This window comes from Sciurus carolinensis, chromosome 6 (assembly GCF_902686445.1).
Source record: "Sciurus carolinensis chromosome 6, mSciCar1.2, whole genome shotgun sequence".
In the NCBI taxonomy this organism is placed as follows: domain Eukaryota; kingdom Metazoa; phylum Chordata; class Mammalia; order Rodentia; family Sciuridae; genus Sciurus; species Sciurus carolinensis.
Window position 1 is genome coordinate 27,679,688 of NC_062218.1, and position 19,913 is coordinate 27,699,600.

General features: G+C 40.3%; 1 protein-coding gene across 10 annotated transcripts in view; it reads left to right on the forward strand.

The window, feature by feature from the left end:
• The window catches only part of Pdzd2 (PDZ domain containing 2), a 362,396-nt gene that overhangs the window by 308,187 nt on the left and 34,296 nt on the right, over positions 1–19,913 (forward strand). For all 10 annotated transcript variants that reach the window (XM_047555256.1, XM_047555263.1, XM_047555261.1 and 7 more), the window contains 7 exons: positions 3,311–3,456; positions 6,439–6,558; positions 7,839–7,953; positions 11,907–11,980; positions 12,123–12,348; positions 13,083–13,200; positions 15,830–15,962. In XM_047555256.1, coding sequence (XP_047411212.1) covers positions 3,311–3,456; positions 6,439–6,558; positions 7,839–7,953; positions 11,907–11,980; positions 12,123–12,348; positions 13,083–13,200; positions 15,830–15,962 — 932 coding nt within the window. The remainder of the gene's footprint in view (positions 1–3,310; positions 3,457–6,438; positions 6,559–7,838; positions 7,954–11,906; positions 11,981–12,122; positions 12,349–13,082; positions 13,201–15,829; positions 15,963–19,913) is intronic.

Sequence of the window (19,913 nt, forward strand, 5' to 3'; positions counted from 1 at the left end):
ACACGATCAGCCACTCACCAGGGGCCAAAGACAAGACACCTCTCCAGGTGTGGCACTGCAGGGAGACGTCAGAAGACACAAGATGAAGGAGTGCCAGGACTCAGGCAGGATTCAGCAGAAGAAGGGGATACGGTAGTCTAGACTCGGGACAAAATAAATGAGAGATTTTAGGGACAATGGGGAAAAATGTACTGGAGAAGTTTTGGCAACTGTTTTTACTCCTCAACCATTTGAAAGAGCCAATGTAATCTGACAGCAATAAGGATGCAGGACAGCAGAAGGATTAGGAGAAAAGAGGCAACAGAATCTGAGGGCGGGAGGCAAGGGTGCAGGCGAGGGTGGGAAAAATTGCATGTGACATCTCTGTGTCCCAGTCCAGACAGGAGGGGAGGAGGACAAATCCTTTCCTTCAACAGTCATCAGCACAGAGCAAATTCACAGAGCAGGGTAGTGGGAGATAAGACTAGAATCTGGAGACATGTTGAAGAGGCTTAAGGAACCGGGCCTTGTTCTGTCCTGTGAAATCCATTCATCCTAACGACTTATTTGCATATAGATTTCCATGTGATCAGCTCCTAGTTTGTCCTGTAAACCTGGATGTTTATTTCATATTTTCTTAAATGAATCACTCTGGCGTCTCCATAGTCAGTGTATTATCTGTGGACACTACAATGTGGTTTCTGTCCTGTTAGTGGCGAGAGCCTTCCTGTCAGCTCAAGGGGAATTTTTTTTTTTTTTTTAATAAATCTTTTTCAGATGAATAAGCATGCCAAGAGAGATTAATCAGGTCATGAATTATTAACTCATAAACTATTAAAGAGTATCTGTAAAGAGGTTCCAGCCATTTCTACTCTGGTTTGGCCCGTCTGGCTAGAGCAACAGCATCTGTCATTTCAGGGAGAATTTTTCTGGTATTTTCACCTGAGTTTTCCTTACTCCATGCTTCCTTTTTACCAGCAGGGTTCCCCTTTAATATTGGTGCTTTCAATTTATCTATGTTAATCCCTTAGGTTTGTGATCTTTTCAAATGCAAAATTTTCCTTGGTTGCAAAGGAATTTCAGATGTTTAAAAACCCTGCTTCACAGTTAGTATTTAGCTTTTGAAAAGCCAAGGCTTTAGTGGTATCCTTTATAATATAACTGTATCAGCACTTTTCTAACTCTTTATCACTATTAGTAACTCATCAATACATTCTTTTTAAAAGTACCAAATTACCTTGCTTTAGTCCGTAAAAAAAACTTTCAGAGAAAGTTTAGGTAAATAGAAATTCTAGGTCATCAAATGAGTCATTATATAGCACAAAAGAACTTGATATTCTAAATTATCCATATGTCTAGTATAACCAAACCCATACATATACATATACATACATGAATACATACATGAATACATGTATATTGTATATAATACAAACATTGCAATAGGATTATAGTTGTATTCATATTTAATTGACCTATCATTTAAGATTAAAGACCCTTGGATTATCTTATTTTGAAGCAACATACAATGTAAATTGGGAACTAATAAAGATCATTGATTTCTTAAACAGGACATTAAAGCTCTAACCATGAAGGTGAAAAATGATATACCATCATGCACTATGTGACATTTCTATGTATAGTGGCCCACATATATGGCCATGATCCCATAAAACTATATCATTCTTGTGACCTTGTCGCCATCTTCATTTGTGTAGGTACACTCTATGATAGTCACACAACAAAATTACCTAACAATATATTTCTCAGGACATATACCTGTCATGAAGTAATGTATGACCATCTTGTCCTGAATTAAAATTACGAGTTCTTACTCATCAAAAAATACCATTAAGGCAGTGAACAGGTTGATCACAGACATGGAGACAATATTTATAATACATAGATCCCGCAAAGTAATCATGATCTAAGATATATTAAAACTAAATAAAAACTATGACTCCACAAGAAAATGACAGAAATTCAATAGAAGAATGCGCAGAAGACTTGCACAGCCACTTTACAAAAGAAAAACAGCCAATAAATAGATGAAAAGAAACTCCATCTCATTGGTCACCTATGAAATGCAATTTAAAACCCATAGTGAGATACCATTGTGTACCCACCAGAATGGCTGACATCAAAGACTGTCAAACACAGTGAGGACACGGAGAAGCTGGAACTCATACACACTGGTGATGTAACTCTGGCAAAATTGAAAAGATGCCTAAACCCAGCACCGCCACTCCTAGGTGTCACCCAACAGAAATGACTTGTGCAGGAGACATATATGAGAATATTCAGTAACAGTTTATCTAGATCAGGGATCCACAAACTACTGCCCACCGCTGCTATTTATATGGCCAAGAGCTAGAAATGCTATCTACATTTTGAGTGAACTGTTAAAGAAAATAGTGTATGACAAAGACAATTCATGGCCCACAAAACCTAAAAAATATACTATCTGGCTCATACCAAAAAAACATTTGATGACCTGAAACTGGGGACAAGCCAAATATCCATCAACAACAGAATAAGTAAATAAATAGTGGTATGTTTATGTGATGAAATATTATACAGAATAGGAACAAACAAGCTACTGACATACAAACAACACGAGTAAATCTCACAAATGAATGGGAGGAACAACAAGCCAGGCTCAGAAAGTGCATATTGTACACGTTCATTTATATAAAAGTCAGAAACAGGTCAAAATTGCCCATGATGTTCAAAGTCAGGATCATGGGCGCTGTTGGGTGAGGGATGGGCAGTGGCATGACAGGCACTGCTGAGGTTCTGTTTACACTCTGGTTCTTGACCTGGGTGTTGGTCATGGCACATCCACTTTGTAAAATTTCATGGAACTGTTGCTTAGGATTTATAAGTCTTATATGTTAATAAAATTTTTATTTAAAAAGTCATGCTATATATGGGTTTAAAAGTGTCTGCCCCACAATGGAACTGTACCAACCACTCAGTGCTACTCTGTCACTAGAAACACATCTGCTAATGGCCTTCTCACTATCAAGTGATAGTGCTTTCCCACCACACCTACATCTGACTTGGATCAAGTGTATCCATTGCCTCTTAGCCAGTCTGATCACTTAAAATACTGGCAGTTTCTTCATAACCTGGCATTAATGTCCTTAACACATAACAAGTTTCTGCAGAACTTGGTGAGACCTGGTGGGCTTGGTGCTTTGGGTGTCTTGGACATCCCTCCTTCTGAAACCATGTGTATGGTGTAAACACCATGAGTTTATACCTGTTGATACTGTAAAGATTCTTCTCGTCCCTTATCAAGCCATACTTTCCCCCTCTGTTTCCCAAGGGGGTGTCCACCGTCTAGAGTCTGTTGAAGAATATAATGAGCTGATGGTGCGCAACGGGGACCCCCGGGCCAGGATGCTGGAGGTCTCCAGAGATGGCCGGAAGCACTCCCTACCCCAGCTACTGGACTCCTCTGGAGCAGCGCAGGTCAGTCCTGGGCCATGGGGCCTCTTGCTCAGTCACAGTCACAGTTGCTTGGTTAGAGTGGGAAGAGGGTTTCCAGTCTCCGGTTCTTATCTTAAGTGTGGTCTACTGTGGTAAGAAGAACCGCCCATCTGTGTAGGCCACAAGCATCTGGGGCTAGAGCGTAGAGACAGTAGAGAGAGCAAGGTCCACGCAGAGAGACTGGAAGGAAGAACCTTCACAGGTAAAAAGAGTTGGGAAAAAAAGAAACCTCCATTGCATCTCAGCATCTCGTTCCCCCTCCTGCTGTGTATTTTGGAACTAAGAGTTGCTTTCAACTGCCAGGAGACAATGGCGTCTCCCAGTCTGTGGTGAACCACCATCGCTTATTTAATGGGAGCATCGTGTGTCAGCATAACAACTGTGGGGTTGGGGGTTTGCTCACGCCTGCGCCACGCCTGGGGCCTACGTACTCTATGGTGACAACTCAAACAGCCAGCGTCAGGAGAGCTGCCCAGAGGGGTGAAGTAGCTGGTTACGATTCCAAGCCTATTCCCCTCAGAGCACTGGGCTCCATGACCCTGTGTGCGGACTCCTCCTCAATCCAGTATCCCCAACCCACTAGAAGGGTAGGCAGTGTCATGTCTAAGTTGGAGGCAGGTTCAGTATCTAGGGACTTTGTGGAGTTCTTTGAGTCCTGGTACCATCAGCCAGGGGACACTAGTGGAGACCATCAGCATTGTATCCCCAGGCCTACAATGAAGCAAAGCTGGAGGAGGAGGAGGGTGGCACCGAGGACACCCTAAGTGCTTAGAGACTTGTAGGTGGTACTCTTAAGGTCTTGGATCAGGCGATCTGAATTGAATCCTTACTTTTAGTGTGTTATGACCATTTTGCGTCTGGGACAACTGAATCTCAAAGAGGTTCATTATTTCGTTCAAGGTGTTATGCCAGAGTCTCTGTAGAGAAAAGTGCATGAATACAGGCTGTTACATATCAGGGTCAAGTATATCTCTTGCTTCTGTTGCTCTCTACCTAAACCAGGAAAACAAAAAGTGCTCATGTTTCAGAGGCAGTTACTGATCAGGATGGTTTGTGTTGAATCCACCCAAAGGTAGCTCAAGGAGAGTAAGGCACTGAGAAAGAGCAACAAGAAAGAACTGCATGGGAGCTGTTAAAGCTCATCCACACCCACAACTGGAGACAGACAGGTCTGTGGCGTGCTCAGAATGATCCCTCTGGACCCACAGAGACAGGGAAAGACCAGAAATGGTAGGAGAGCAACAGGTCAGGCTGTTTAGTGTGGAAGACGAGCAAGGATTACTGCCATCAGGGCCACGGATCTACCTCTAAGGTGGTGATTTCATAACTGACTTGCTAGGAAACCTGACCAGATTTATAGTCTGAGAAATGTCCATTTCTAATCAAATCTCCAGAAATCAGGAAACTCATGCTAGTAAAAAAAGTTTTAAAGAAGACTTTTTCCTTCTCCAAATATCCTTTCTCTTGTTTTCTTATTTTTTGCCCCTAGGGTTCACCTTTCTTTTCATTTTGTTCTCTCCCTCCACTGAAAAGTATTACCTAGAGTAGAGTTACCCAATAAAACTTTCTGCACAGTTAGAAGTGGTTGTATCTGTTCTGTCCAAGATGGTAGCCCCATGTGTCTACGGAGCACATGAAAAGTGGCTAATGAGACCAAGGAGTGCATTTTTAATCTTAACTTAATTACCTTAATTTAGCCACCTTAATTTAAAAATAGACAGTCACTGGTGACAAGTGATGACCATATTAGGCAATGCAGGTCTTGAAAATGCAGGGGGACCCCTGAGAGACCCATGAAGTGGGCAGGCTTTGGTTCTCACTGGTTCCTCAAGGGAGTTGGAATAAGGTAGTGCCAAAGATTGGTCTTCAGTGGAAGAATTCCCTGGTTAGGTCACACGCAAAGCTCTGTATTTGAGGGTTGGGCTGTATCTGGCCACCTCTGCAATGGTTTCAGTAAAAGGGTAGTAACTGTGCCAAGCCCACATCATTTATTTAATGAGACCAAGTCTGGGAGACCCACTTTACTGGCAGATATTTTGTAAAACTGCACAGTATAATTGTTCTAAGCTGCCAGGAACACAAAAATATCACTGGGGACATCTCATTTCTACCTTGGAGGGTAGCATACACAAAGGAAGGATAAAAACTATTTCATGATATCTCTTTTTTCATTAAACATGAAATGATTTTTTTTGGCTTATGCTAGACTATCTGGGTCATTTAAGACATTTATTATTTTAAGCAGAATAACAAGGAGCTAGAATACAGACGTGTGTTAGCCAGAGTCGCTTAATCTCTTGTTTATGTTGTAAATCGTGCACCTGGCTGACACACGGGAATATCATGGGTGAGGAACATGAAAAAGGGATTGAGATTTGAGCTGCTGTGTGCCAGGAAGGGAAAGTGTGGCTTATGGGAAAATATCTTATTTTCCAAATGTGAGGGATTAGAGCTGAAGCAGCTGCCGTCTCTCAGCAGGATGTTTTATGTGGAATAAGTTGTCTGGGTTTGTGGTTTGCATTTTATAAGAAACAAGGGCTCACTGAGTTTTTGAATGAGTAAATTAAAATGGCGAGAGACTTTCTAACCATGATTGTGAGCTTGGGATTGGGAGGTGGGGATTTCCGAGGAGGGTCTGAGCCTGGGGCAGTCATCCTGTATCTTTGAGGCCTCTTGGTTTCTGGTTCCTAACTTCATTCAGCAGTGCAATCTGTGGAATGTGGCCAAGGAAAGAACAATACAAGGTACTTGTGGGCTCCAAGCAATTCTTTATGAAGAAGACGCGGCAGTCTGTTATGGTGAAAATTTCTTTAAGCCACTGAACCAGGGATGCACCCAAGGGAACTGACTGTTCAACACAACAGATAACTGAGATTTTCAAAGTTTCGGTGGTACATTTGCATACCAGAGCCCACAGCAGGATAAATGAGATAATCTCGGGTCTTGTCCTGTGCTGACTTTTAGGAATACCACATTGTGAAGAAGTCTACCCGCTCCCTAAGCACCACTCACGTGGAATCTCCTTGGAGACTCATTCGTCCATCTGTTATCTCCATCATAGGCCTGTACAAAGAAAAAGGCAAGGTGAGCTCTTTCCACAGTATGTTTTGCCCTCCAGGTGGTACCATCTATTTCTTTTTGTTTTGTTTTTGATTTTTTTTTAATATTTTTTTAGTTGTCAACGGATTTTTTATTTTATTTATTTATATGTGGTGCTGAGTATCAAACCCAGGGTCTCACACATGCCAGGCAAGTGCTGTACCACTGAGCCACAACTCCTGTCCCCATCTATTTCTTAAATGGCTAATTTTAATTTTATTATTTTTATATGCAATTAAAAGTAACATGTATAAAGAAGGATAGGCTACATGTCTTTCATGTGGATTCTCTGGATTTGTTTACCACGGACCTCAGAGTGTGAGACAGTCAGACCCTCTTTGTGCTTGTGTTAGGAGGCGTCACCAGGGCCCAGCCGCTAGGGAAGAATCCAGTGTGGAATGAATGACTCCCAATTATTTTTGTTTGTTTGTTTTTGAGAATTTGAGCCCATGACCCCTAATTTTTACCTCCATTGAAAGAAATGCAGAACCAGTAGCTTCAGGGAATACCCCCTGTATCCTTTTGAGCAAATTTCTTGGCATTGCCATTATTAAGGAATTATATAAACAACTTAATATTAAATAACTATCAAAATATCCACTTTGAGTCAGGCGCAGTGGGGGCACACCTGTAATCCCAGCTGCTCAGGAGGCTGAGGCAAGAGGATCTTAGGTTCAAAGCCAGCCTCAGCAAAAGCAAGGCACTAAGCAACCCAATGAGATCCTGTCTCTAAATAAAATACAAAGTGGGACTGGGGGTGTGGCTCAGTGATCAAGTGTCCCTGAGTTCAGTTCCTGGTACACCACCCCCCAAAAAAAAATCCACTTTGATATTATACCAAGTGGAAATACTGAAACAAAAGAAGAATAAAGGATGACCCAGCACAGTGTGAAACGACTCTCGAGCTATCTAGTTGATGCATATGAAATTGCCATTTTGGGAGGTTGAAAATTGTCAAATATTAGCACATTCAACCTATGATTTTCTCCCTTTAATATGATGCATAGCTAGTGTAATGCAAACAGATATGAGAAGTGACATTTACAAATGCAGACTTGTCACTTGACATAGTGACAAGTCTGCATTTGTAAATTCAAACTTGAATTTACAGCTAATTGACTAGCATAACTCTGAGTCTAATTAGAAAGGACACCTCAGTCAAATACTAGGAAGGAGAGATGCCCTTGGTTAGGTACTGCAGCAGGAGAGATGTCTTTAATTCAGTACTGTGAAGTCGACCTGACTCCCATCTGCTTTGAATGTAGGGCCTTGGCTTTAGCATTGCTGGAGGTCGAGACTGCATTCGAGGCCAGATGGGGATTTTTGTTAAGACCATTTTCCCAAATGGATCAGCAGCAGAGGATGGAAGACTTAAAGAAGGTAGGAGAATGCCTTTTGGTGATCCTCCATGACACTGAGCTTTGATCCCATGAGAATTTGCCCCTTTCAGGAAGTAGAGCGAATGGCTGGGCAGCTGAGGTCAGGGGCGTGGGAGTCCTTCCTGTAGACTAGGGCTGAGCCCAGTACCTCCTCCTTGTGATCTTGGACAGCTGTGTAACCTGAGCTTCACTTTCCCAGTGGTAAACTTGGATTAATACCTGCCTTGACGAGTTGCTGTGAGAATTAAAAGTGGCTCGAAATTTGTATTGGTGCTTTTGTCCATCTGGTCCTGATTGTGTTCCTTGCCTAGACTGTTCCTGAGAGTTTTCCGGTCCTTTCTCACCTCGGGGATAGTGTGAAAGGAGAGAACCTGATCTCTAGTAGCCACTTACTATGCTACTGTTGAAATCAACCACCATGTAGTTTGGTTCCTAAATGAACATCTTTTACAGTTCTCCCTACACCTCCATTTTACCACACAAAAATATACTAACCCGGTGCTTTTGAATGCAAGTTAGAGTAATATTGAGGTGCCAAGTTGTACCTTGAGAACAAAATTTTTAAATGCATTTTATGTTTTGTAGTGCTTTAAACATTTCCTTACATTTAAATTATTTCATCAACTGCATTACAGGCTATCAAGTTGGCATTTTAGAGTGATCATACAAGTAAGGAAACTAACACTCGGGAATGTTAAGTGACTGAAACTTTGTCCCATTCTTAGTAAATGATGCAGCGAAATTCAAATCCAGTTTTCCTATCCCAAGTTCAATTTACCTCCCCACCTTACTACCCAAGACTCTAACTCATTCTTCCTTCTTGAACCTAACATGGTTAAGAAAACAAGATGTGAATATACCAAAATTCCCTATATGTACAGATATACTATAAGCTGCTTTTGATAGAGTCTTCCTATGCATGTTTGCATATCTATATACTTGCCATAAAATATTTATCTGGATTAGGACTATTTTTTCTTTTTTTGGTTCTTTTTTAGTTACATATAACATTAGGATTCATTTTGACATAATTATAAAAGCATAGATCTAATTTGTTCTAATTCAGTCCCTGGTACTTCCCCTTTCCCTCCTTCCTCCCTCTTCCTGTTCTCTTCCTCTGCTCCACTGATCTTTCTGCTATTGGCTCATAGGTTTTTTTCTTCTTAATTAGTGTCTTGTGGATGTGCACAGTGGGGAGATACACTGTGGTATATTTATATACAAACAGGAAAGTCACATTCGATTCATTCCACTTTTCTTCCCTATCCCACCCGTCATGCCTCCCCTTCAATCCCTGCACCCTTTTTTTGCCTAGGATGTTGGTGAAAAGGGTACACTCATACACTGTTGGTGGGACTGCAAACTAGTGCAACCACTCTAGGAAGCAGTGTGGAGATTCCTCAAAAACTAGGAACAGCCGTTTGACCCAGTTATCCCACTCCGCAGTGTATGTCCAAAAGACTTAAAATCAGCATACTGCAATGATGCAACCACTTTATCACAGCATAATTCACCAGTAGCCAAGCTGTAGAGTCAGTAGGAACAGATGAATGGACAGAGAATTCATAAAGAATGACTTTATGGCATTTGCTGGTAAATGGATGAAACAGAAGACTATCATGCTAAGTGAAATAAGCCACACTGAGAAAGTCAAGGGTGGAATCTTTGATAGGTGGAAGCTAATCCAAAATAAGGAGGAAAAAGTTAAAAAAAAAGAAAGACTATATACTTTCATAAAGCATATTAACAACAAGTACTGAACATATTTTAAGTAATATTCACCAAAGTATGAATCAGGGTTTTTCCCTCCCTCATTATTCATTTTTCATGAAATGATTAAATCAGAATATTTCTAGATACCTTCAAAAATGCTCTGACTGTTCAGTTCATTTGACCCTAAATGTAGCTACTACTATGTTTTACTGGTTTACTTTTTTTTTTTTTTAAGTGATAAAAGTCTTCCTTTTTTTAGGTAGAGAAACCATAAAGCTTATACTAACAACAAGATGTGGCCAGGCTTAGTACGCCCAGGACAAAATATTTATTTCTCTCTCTTACAGGAAAGGTTAGCACCCAGGTGGTGTTTATATCTAGTTTCAGAACAATGTAAAATTGTCATGTGTTCACTTGATTGAAAGACATCTTTCAAGACTGGTAGAATGGAACAAAATGGAGAAAAAATATTCATAGTTAGGAAAGGTTAATAGCATTTGATTTTCTTAAATACTGTTCTTTTCATACATGTTCCTTTATGAGAAATGTAAGTTATCGGAACAGATTTTCAACCTGTTGAGTGATGTGCCTCTTAAAAACTTTTGTATAAATTTTAAGAGCAGAGCAATCATATTAATGTTTCTATTATTTCCCCATAGGGACAAAACCCTAAAACATAAGTAAATAATTGGCTATGCCAGTTGATTTTTTTATTCCTTGTGGTGCTGAGTATTGAACCCAGGGCCTCACACATGCTAGGGAAGTTCTGTACCCCTGAGCCACATGCCCAGCCCATGCCATTTGATTTTCATAAACAGATTATTTTACTTATTTCACAGTGCCCATAATTGCATTAAAAGAAGGCACATAACAAACACACAGGATATTGTCATATTTTGTATCTCATCTACAGAATTCCTTGAATTCTGTGCACAGTGTGCTCCTGGGACTGGCTGGCTGTGAGAGGTGAAATATGTGTTCCTGGGCTGGTTGGCACCTCTCTTAGGTGTACAAATCTCTCTTCCCTACTGCACTGCCACACAAAGTTTATCTCTACTCTCTGGGGCATCGTCAGCCCATGTCATAAGAGTGCAAACCAGGACTGGGGTTGTGGCTCAGTGGTAATGTGGCCACCTAGCATGCATGAGGCACTGGGCTCGATCCTCAGCACCACATAAAAATAAATAAATAAAATAAAGACATTGCGTCCATCTACAACTAAATAAATAAATAAATAGATAAATAAAGTTTAAAAAAAAAAAAAGAGTACAAACCAGAAATGAGTTCTTACAAAGCAACAAGGATGGCCAGGGTCTTGTATCTTCCCAGCAGACACTATGCACATTGTCTACGGCTGCCCTTCTCTCCTTAAGATTGGAGACCTGCCCTTCTCTCCTTAGGGCTGGAGATGATGGGATAGCTTTAGGCAGCCGAGAGGCAAGTGAGCTTGCGCAGGCCTGTGCCTCATGGTTGGACATCACCTTACAGTTATTTGACGTCACCCTATAGTTATCTCTGAGACAGAAGCCTACAGTAGTTTGCCAGCTTGATGATGGAGAACCTGGAACTGCATCAATAAGACCAGACGTCTACACTGTTTCTGAAAGTGGGAGCTGCCATTTCTCAGTAATATCTCAGCAAGGGTTTTTTTTGGTTTGTTTTTGTTTTTTTTGTGGTGCCAGGAATTGAACCCAGGGTCTTGTGCATGCAAACCAAGCAGTGTGCCAACTGAGCTATTCCTCAGTCCCTTCAGCAAGTTTTTTGACTCTATTATTGAAACTGTTTTCCATACACCATGAAGATTCTCTGGGCTTGGGGAGCTTGTCTCTCAGCAAATACAGGAGTGGCTTCTTAAATGTTGTGTGTGTACATGCTTCATTGCCAGTGGGTTTAAGTCTTTAAACAATGACCATGTGAGGAAACTCTTGGAACTTGATATTTGCTATTTGATCTCTAAACATAGGATATTTCATTATACTTGACAATGGCTAAAGAATAAGATCGTTTTGCTTCTTGCTGATGTTTTAACTGAAGATTGGAATACAAAATTACTAAAGAATATGAATTTTCATTAATAGTCCCATTTTCTGACATGCCTGGGAGTGAACTATAACAATAAAAGTTACTTTATAAAGTAGTAGATCAAGGACCATATGCTATCCCATTCTAGTACTAACCATGCACTTAAATTCCAGTAAATCAAAGCTTAATGTTAATGTGATTTTCATACCATGTCACTAGGCGATGAAATTCTAGATGTCAACGGAATACCAATAAAGGGCTTGACGTTTCAAGAAGCCATTCATACCTTCAAGGTAACAGCATACCTGTTGATCTCCTTTGTCCTCTTTCTTCTTCCTTTATTTCCTTCTGGTGTGGGTTGGGTGACATGTTTTTCACCCTCTGCCATAAGGACAGTCTGATTGTTTTAGCCCACCTTCTTTCTTGTTTTTGCAGCAAATCCGGAGTGGATTGTTTGTCTTAACAGTACGCACCAAGTTACTGAGCCCCAGCCTCACCCCCTGCTCAACCCCCACCCACATGAGCAGATCAAGCTCCCCAAACTTCAACACCAGTGGGGGAACCTCAGCGGGAGGCTCTGATGAAGGCAGCTCTTCGTCCCTGGGTCGGAAGGCCCCTGGGCCCAAGGACAGAATTGTCATGGAGGTCACTCTCAATAAAGGTGATCCTAGCTATTCCTCCCTTCCACTGGGTTCTCTTGAATAACAATTTGAAATCTGTTCTTACATTCAGTTTTGCTAAGTTTCCTTGGAATTGTTCCTTTGGGACCATTTGCTATTACCCATGGACGGTGTTCTCTAAGTGGACAGTGGGATCAAAAGTAGAGATTTTAGTCATTTTACAAGTGAGGGGGAGTTACCCATAGCACAAACTCTGAGCTCTCCCCAGATGAATCACTGTGAGCCAGAGACTCACGTTAGAACAAAATCACTGAGTAGCTTAAGTCTAGGGCTTATATAAAATTTTAAAGAATTAAAGATTATAGTTAAGAATACAGTTAACACCAGTAACTAGAAGTCATGGGTTATCTCCAAACCTTACTGCCTTTCATCTTTGTTTGCTTTTCTTTCCCATCTACTATAGAAGTATGATCAGTAATTAAATAACTAAGAGATGAATTGCTAAAGAGAGGCAATAAAAGTCCAAAAGGTTGTATATCCAGAACAAAAAATGTTACTGATCTCTGCCTCTTTCCAAAAACAGATTTGAGCCAGCTCTAGACTAAGCAGAGTAGACAACCGGATAAAAGTAAAGCAAGATTTACATTCTGATTCTGACCCAAAACTAAATGTTTACCTTCTGAATGTATGTTAGTGCAGTTGCAAGTCAGTTAACTTCTTCTCTGGTTACTGTGTAATTTTTGCTTTTGTTTTCTTTGAACTTTGCCTCTCACAGAGCCAAGGGTTGGATTAGGCATTGGTGCCTGCTGCTTGGCTTTGGAAAACAGTCCTCCAGGCATCTACATTCACAGCCTTGCCCCCGGCTCAGTGGCCAAGATGGAGAGCAACCTGAGGTCCGTGTTACCCCTAGAGTAGACGGTTCTGGCATGTTTGTGAATATGTGAATGCACACTCACACATAACATTATCTACTCTGCTACATTCCTCTGTAGAATTATACATCTTTGAATTATTTCCAGTAACATAGCCAAGACTACCATTAATAGCCTCTCTGAAGACAAAAAGTTGATGTAAATGAAATGTGGTTGAATCTGAGAACTCTGGATCTTGGTTTCCCTGTCTGTTCTGTTCTGTTTGGACTCAGAAGTTCAGTTTCAGAATTCTGACAAAATACAACTCTACAGATATCTCTAATTATCTCAACATATCCTTTCACTTTTATATTCACTTATACAAAATTATACAAAATACCGGAACTGCTCTTAGTGGTCCAGAATCATGGGATGCAAAAGAATCTTGAAATCATGCCCTTGAATAGGAGGCCTTTCTTCTTATGATCTCTTGAACGTTTTCCATTGCTTTCATTCCTGTGTGAGTGGTGATGTCTAGGTGCCTGTGGTCTGAGATCATGGAGCGTCTGATTTCTTAATCCAGGTAGTTGAGTTTTATCATGAGTATTCTGTTTATACAAGTGATGTCTAGGTGTTCCATTATATAGGAATTGCAGTGGGTTGGTGCCCACCTTCACAGGAATATACACGTATTGCCCAACGCACTCTGCAAACAGTATTGCCTTTCTCCCCTATAAGCTTCTAAGGCCTTCAGCAGTTGAAGAATTGTCAAAATGGCATTCATTGAGGTTGCCATTTGGGGGTCCTGTTAATAGGTGATATTACATTTTTAGTTAATCATCACAGTGAATTTCCATATGAAAAAAAAAAACCTTAGTAAATCATCCAAAGTACATTAAAGAAAATATACTTTTAGAACCCAAGGAAAAAAAAAACCTTTAATGACATCCCAAGATGATGTTTCTTTCTTGAATGGTTCCATATGTCTGGAGCCTGCCAAATGAACATTCTTCAAACCCCATGTAAAGAGTCTTTGTTCTCTCTTACCGAGTTCTCTCCCTATAATTTCAAGTCAAAATGGGTAACTTGTCCCCAATTTCTCATTTGTTCAAATTTGAAACGTTTTTACAAATTCCTGGGTAACCTTTGAGCTTCAGATATTTCCTCCTTAAATTATATTACAATAATCATTTCAAGATGGTGGGACAAAAGGAGAAACTGATGGTGGTCGAGGGCCTGTCACATGATGATCAAGAGTCACACAGACCTGAGTTAGTTCAACAGTGTGTGACATCTGGGTGACCTACAGCCTGTGGCCTACCTACATAATGGGGCAATAGTTCTATCTTTCCAAAGCATTGCTACAGAAATCACTTGGTATAGGGCCTTGGCATACAGGATGTGCTTAATAAATAGTAGCCTTCCCTGTTCCCTTGTTAGCTATTTTATTTAGCTTTACTACTAAATGCCTGTTGATCTGGATAATGGCCTTTGCCAGTTGAAAATCCTACATGTTTTATATGAATGTATTGCTTTTTCTGTTTTTTTAACATACATGCAGAGGCCTTTGTTTTCTTTGCTGGATCCCCACCATTTTTATAAATCACTGGATTCTTGTACTTCTGTCATGACTAATTTGTTTTTAATGAGCCCAGCCCTCATGCGTGCTAGACAAGCACTCTACAACTGAGTTGCATTCCCAACCCTCATGACCATAGTTTGTTTTTTGGTTTTTGTTTTTTGTTTTTTTTCTGTTTTTGGTATTAGGTATTAAACCTAGGGACACAACTATTGAGCCACATCCCCAATCCTTTCTTTTTGTTTTTTGAGACAGGGTGTTGCTAAGTTGCTTAGGGCCTTGCTAAATTGCTGAGGCTGACTTTGAGTTTGTGGTCTTCCTGCCTCAGCCTCCCAAGTTATGGGATTACAGGTGTGTACCTCTGCACCCAGCTCATGACTATAGTTTTAAAGCAAAAACACAAGATCTTTATTTTCATCTGTCTGTATTCTTACATATACAAGTATAGGTTCGTGTGTGGTGTGTTTTGGCAGCAGGTATGTTTGTAAATGGACTCATATATTGTCTACCTTGTACGACAGTTCTATGAATAGTAAATATCATGCAACATACAGACACACAACTTTTCTTCTATGAGGTGTTCAGAATCACCAAAGTTAGGAGGTTTTTAACTAAAATGAGAAAATAAACTGGTTATAACTGAGAGGAGTTAATAAATGTAATATTAAACTATAATTATGTTTTAGAGCATAAATATATGTCTGCAAAAGTATTCCAAGTCTTATTGAGAGATACACTCTTGGTCTCAATAAACTAAATAAAATGATAGCTATTCAGTGACTACCTAGGTCACTTCCAAATAAGAGAAAATATTAAAACAGCACTTGCTGAATCTAGGTTTGCATTTATCCACCTTTGACCTTGTTACAGGTATAAAAAGAATGCTCAAAGATGGTGGTCATGGCACAATTAGGAACACACAAGTTTAGGCCTAATAGGGAAAAAACCTCTATGCAAAGATGAAAGGATGTCATTTACTTCTTTGAAGTATTCAGAAAGACTTGATATTATAAACCTCTCATAGAAGGAAGACTTCTTGTCTTCTAAAATGTTGATTTTACTACAAAGTGTTGATTATGTCGCCCTCCCTAGTCGTGGAGACCAAATCCTGGAAGTGAACTCAGTCAACGTTCGCCATGCTGCTTTGAGCAAAGTGCACGCCATCTTGAGTAAATGCCCCCCAGGACCTGTCCGCCTGGTCATCGGCCGGCACCCCAATCCTAAGGTGAGGTGTTCCATCCCACTCTGAGCTTGGGAAGGTGACTTGGCTATTTGTCCAGAGCAGCAACTCATATTCCTAGACTGACACTAAGTATAATACTAACTAATTGGTTTTTAAAGGAGGTTCAGTGAACTTTAAACTTTTTTGAAGTAAGAAATGAGAATATGACAATATTTAAAAAGTATGAAATTATGCTTTTAAGATAGTTGGAACAGTGATTATTTAGAATGTAATTTAATCTTGGATGATACCCTTAATTCACTTATACCAGTGACTGTTTTTCATTTCTATAGAGTACAGAATTTTTCAAGGAAAAATGTCCTCAGATGTGAAGGTTTCTTTCTCAATGTTGTTGGTCGGGTCAAAAAACTACCTACTTATCCTATTAAATGAATATCTCACACAACTTAAATAAATGAAAATAAGATGAAATCTGGCTTTGCAAACCAATTGCTTATTTGCAAATATTTGTGGATTTTGCTTCCATCAAAAGGAAGCAAATGCTGGGGGAACCCAGCATTTCAAATACACTGTAGTGAAAAATTTGTTAAGTTTATTCAGTACTGCGAAGGATCCTATTTTTCTGTCCAATGGACCAAGACTAAATTTTTAAGTTCTTAATAGTGTCTTTTCCACTTACTACTAAAACAAATGTTCTCTAATCTACCTATGCAGCATGTGTGAGTCAGCTTTCCATCACTGTGACAAAATGCCTGAGAAAATCAACTTAGAGGAAGAAAGTATTTTAATCCATGATCAACTGGGTACATTGTTTCTGGACATTGTGATGGGAGAGAGAGAGAGACAGAGACAGAGAAGAGAGAAGAGAGAGAGAGGGAGGACCTAAATACTACAGGGCACAGTACCATTGACCCACTTCCTCCACGTAGGCCCTACCTCCTAAATTTCAATCACCTCTCAATAATGCCATCACATTATTACTCCATCAGTGGATTAATCCACTAATAAAGTCAGAGCCTTCATGATTCAATCACTTCCCAAAATTTCCACCTATGAACACTGCTGCATTGTGCCTTTAACACACGGGTCTTTGGGTCACACTTCATATCCAAACCATAACACAGCATGAATACATATGAAAGTTCTCCTGGACACTTAGCTTCTACTCACATTGTCCAGTACTGGTTTTGGCCTGTTCTGCTGAAGATGCATTCTGAAAGTGGGAGTCTTTTCTTGGCATATCTCATGCAAGCAGCCCCATAGAATAGAAAAGGAGCCGTATGCAATGTGGAGCCAATAGCAAATGCAAATCACTGTAGCTCCACCCATTTTCTGGTTGTAACAATGCCGATGTAGTCTTCTGTTGAGAATGAACCATGAAATGACCTCCTCTTAGTTCCAAGGTTTACTTAAGTGGAGAAGAGGGAAGATCTAACATTAGTAGCTCAGCTGAAAGTGCCACCAGCTCGTGTAAACCCGGTACCAAACAAAAGACCCAGAGTCCCTGATGAGACCCTGTGGGTAAGCTGGAATTAGTGTGGAGGCTGATGCTCAGGCATCAAACTAGTGGAACAGAGGGTCTGACCTTCCCAGCCTCCCTGCCACCTGTGTGATTCAGATCATCAATCCTTGTCCTATGTCAAATTCATTATCTAACATTTATTGAACTTCCATTGTTAACATGCAAGAGCTACACAGATGAATTAAAATGTATCCCAAGTCAAGACATTTACAGTCTTAATCCGAAGGGGTTCTTAACCTGAAGTCCCTGGACCTTTAGTGGGACTTTACGGATGACATAATTTGGAAACAGGTTTAAATTTGTGAATGAAGTCAGCAGCTTGCATCAAATTCTCAGTCATTTATGACAACCCCCCCAAATATTAAGGTGTGAGGACATTACTGTGGTTAGATGAAAGAGGAGACCTAGCCTGAAGAGAGGTCTCATCCTCTGTCCAGGCCATCCTTGACCCGCACAGACTATTCTGTCAATGAGACCACAGAGTCCACTAATTTTTTCTCCATAGCAGTATCACACTATTGATCCATACTCAACTTATAGATAATCATAACCCATAAATCGTTAGTCTCTGTTATTTGGGCCTGTCTCTTTTGCATTTACACAGTTGCTTTTAGTTTTTTCAAGTTAACCACAAATTCCTTCGGCAACTTCCACTCAATCCACTTTGAACACTATTTTTTGTCGTTTTGAGTCCATGACATAAAAACATTTTAAAGGGGCTGGAGAGATAGCTCAGGGGCTGGAGAGATAGCTCAGTTGGTAGAGTGCTTGCCTTGTAAGCACAAGGCCCTGAGTTCGATCCCCAGCACCAAAAAAAAAAAAAAAAAAAAAAAAAAAAAAAAAAAAAACATTTTAAAGTTAGTTTACCTCTAATATTATGATCAGGTCCTATTTAGCAAAATTTAGCCTTTTCCTTGTCTGTCACATGACCCTGCTCTTTGTATCGTTTGTAGTATTATTCGGTTATATCCTAAATGGTCTCAGGCTGCCATGCTTGATGGATTTGTACGCCATTTGAAGAAGTCTGTGCCAAAGGGTCTTGCAGGTTCCCTCATGGGTCACATCTGGGATTTCTTGACAGCATCATTTGTAAATTCTCAGTGATGCTCCTCGGTTGGGCTGGTCTTCTCCTGTACACATAAGTGCTATTCAACTGTGACTCCATGCCTCCATCTGGGAGGTACAGTAGCAATGACAGGGCTAGGAATAAGAGTGATTCCAAGGCAAGCACCTTTGCAGATTGTGTTCTATTATCTACGGGCATTCTCAGAAATGTCTTGCATCAAAAATATTTAGTATCATTCATATAAAACCAAGTCCTGCTTCTGCTTTATTCCTCCTTCCCATCTTTCTCCTGTCCCTTCTGTGGTCCTAATACATTGTTTTAGAATCTGCTCTACTTTTTAGAATCTCTCCACTACTGTCCCTATGACTCTCTCTGGGTCAGTTTTAGCACTTTTTGCCTCATAGTTACAGACAGAACAGTTCTCAGCTCCTTCCTCCAGCGTCTTCACTTGGGTTCTGTCACCCCCATCATCTCTTTCACCTCAGGAAGCAGTCCAGTCGGCTGTGGCTGACCTAATGCATCCCTTGGCAACATTAGACAAAATTAAGTTTTCAGTGGTTTGCAGTCATTGGCCTCAAGGCATGACTGACTTCAAAATCCTTTCCAGCATAACATGGGCCATGATTTGTTCAAGAGACCACTTCATCTCGGCCCAAAAGCATCTGCCTATTTGCCAACACAACCAAAAGTCAAGACAGCATTTCAGTGCAAAGCATAAGAATCCTGATGGACTGATGGTCTAAGAGTCTGTTGGACACAGGTCGATCCATGCTTCTAATCACAGTAAAATGGCTTCTGTGGTAGTGTGGAGATGTGTCCGGCAGAACCACATTTTGACTGGATTTCACATTTCTTCCTAGGTAAACATGGTGTTCTTGGTTGTAACACCATACTATATTTTTCTTTTGGTCAAGATTCCGTTTTATGTTCAATGTATTTTTATACCACTATCCCAGCATTTCATGCCAACAGAACATTTTGATACTGAATGTATATGCTCCCTTAGTTTTCGTGTTGTTCCAAGAGAAATACCACAAGGATTTTCTTTGTCTTGTGTTTCTCATAACGTCTGGAGCAGCAGCTGCCCAATTAGGATATTTGAACCTTTCAGGTCTAGACAGGCTAAAATCTGAACCTGCTGGGGTAGCAACTTGTTGCTTAGGTTAAGTAGAAGAGAGAACTAGAAATCCGTTTTTCTCCCACTCAGAAAAACATTTGTAAATATTGAAAATCTAGTATTGAGAAAAAAAGGAACCATTGTTTAAGCTCATATTTTCCCTGGCTCGTTGTACAAAATTCTTCTTTGTTTTGTGTGGGGTGTGGGGGTTGAATTATCTATTCCTGTGTATATGTGTACATGTTTTATTTCCTGTGAAGCCTACTATAAATTATTACATAAAGGCCA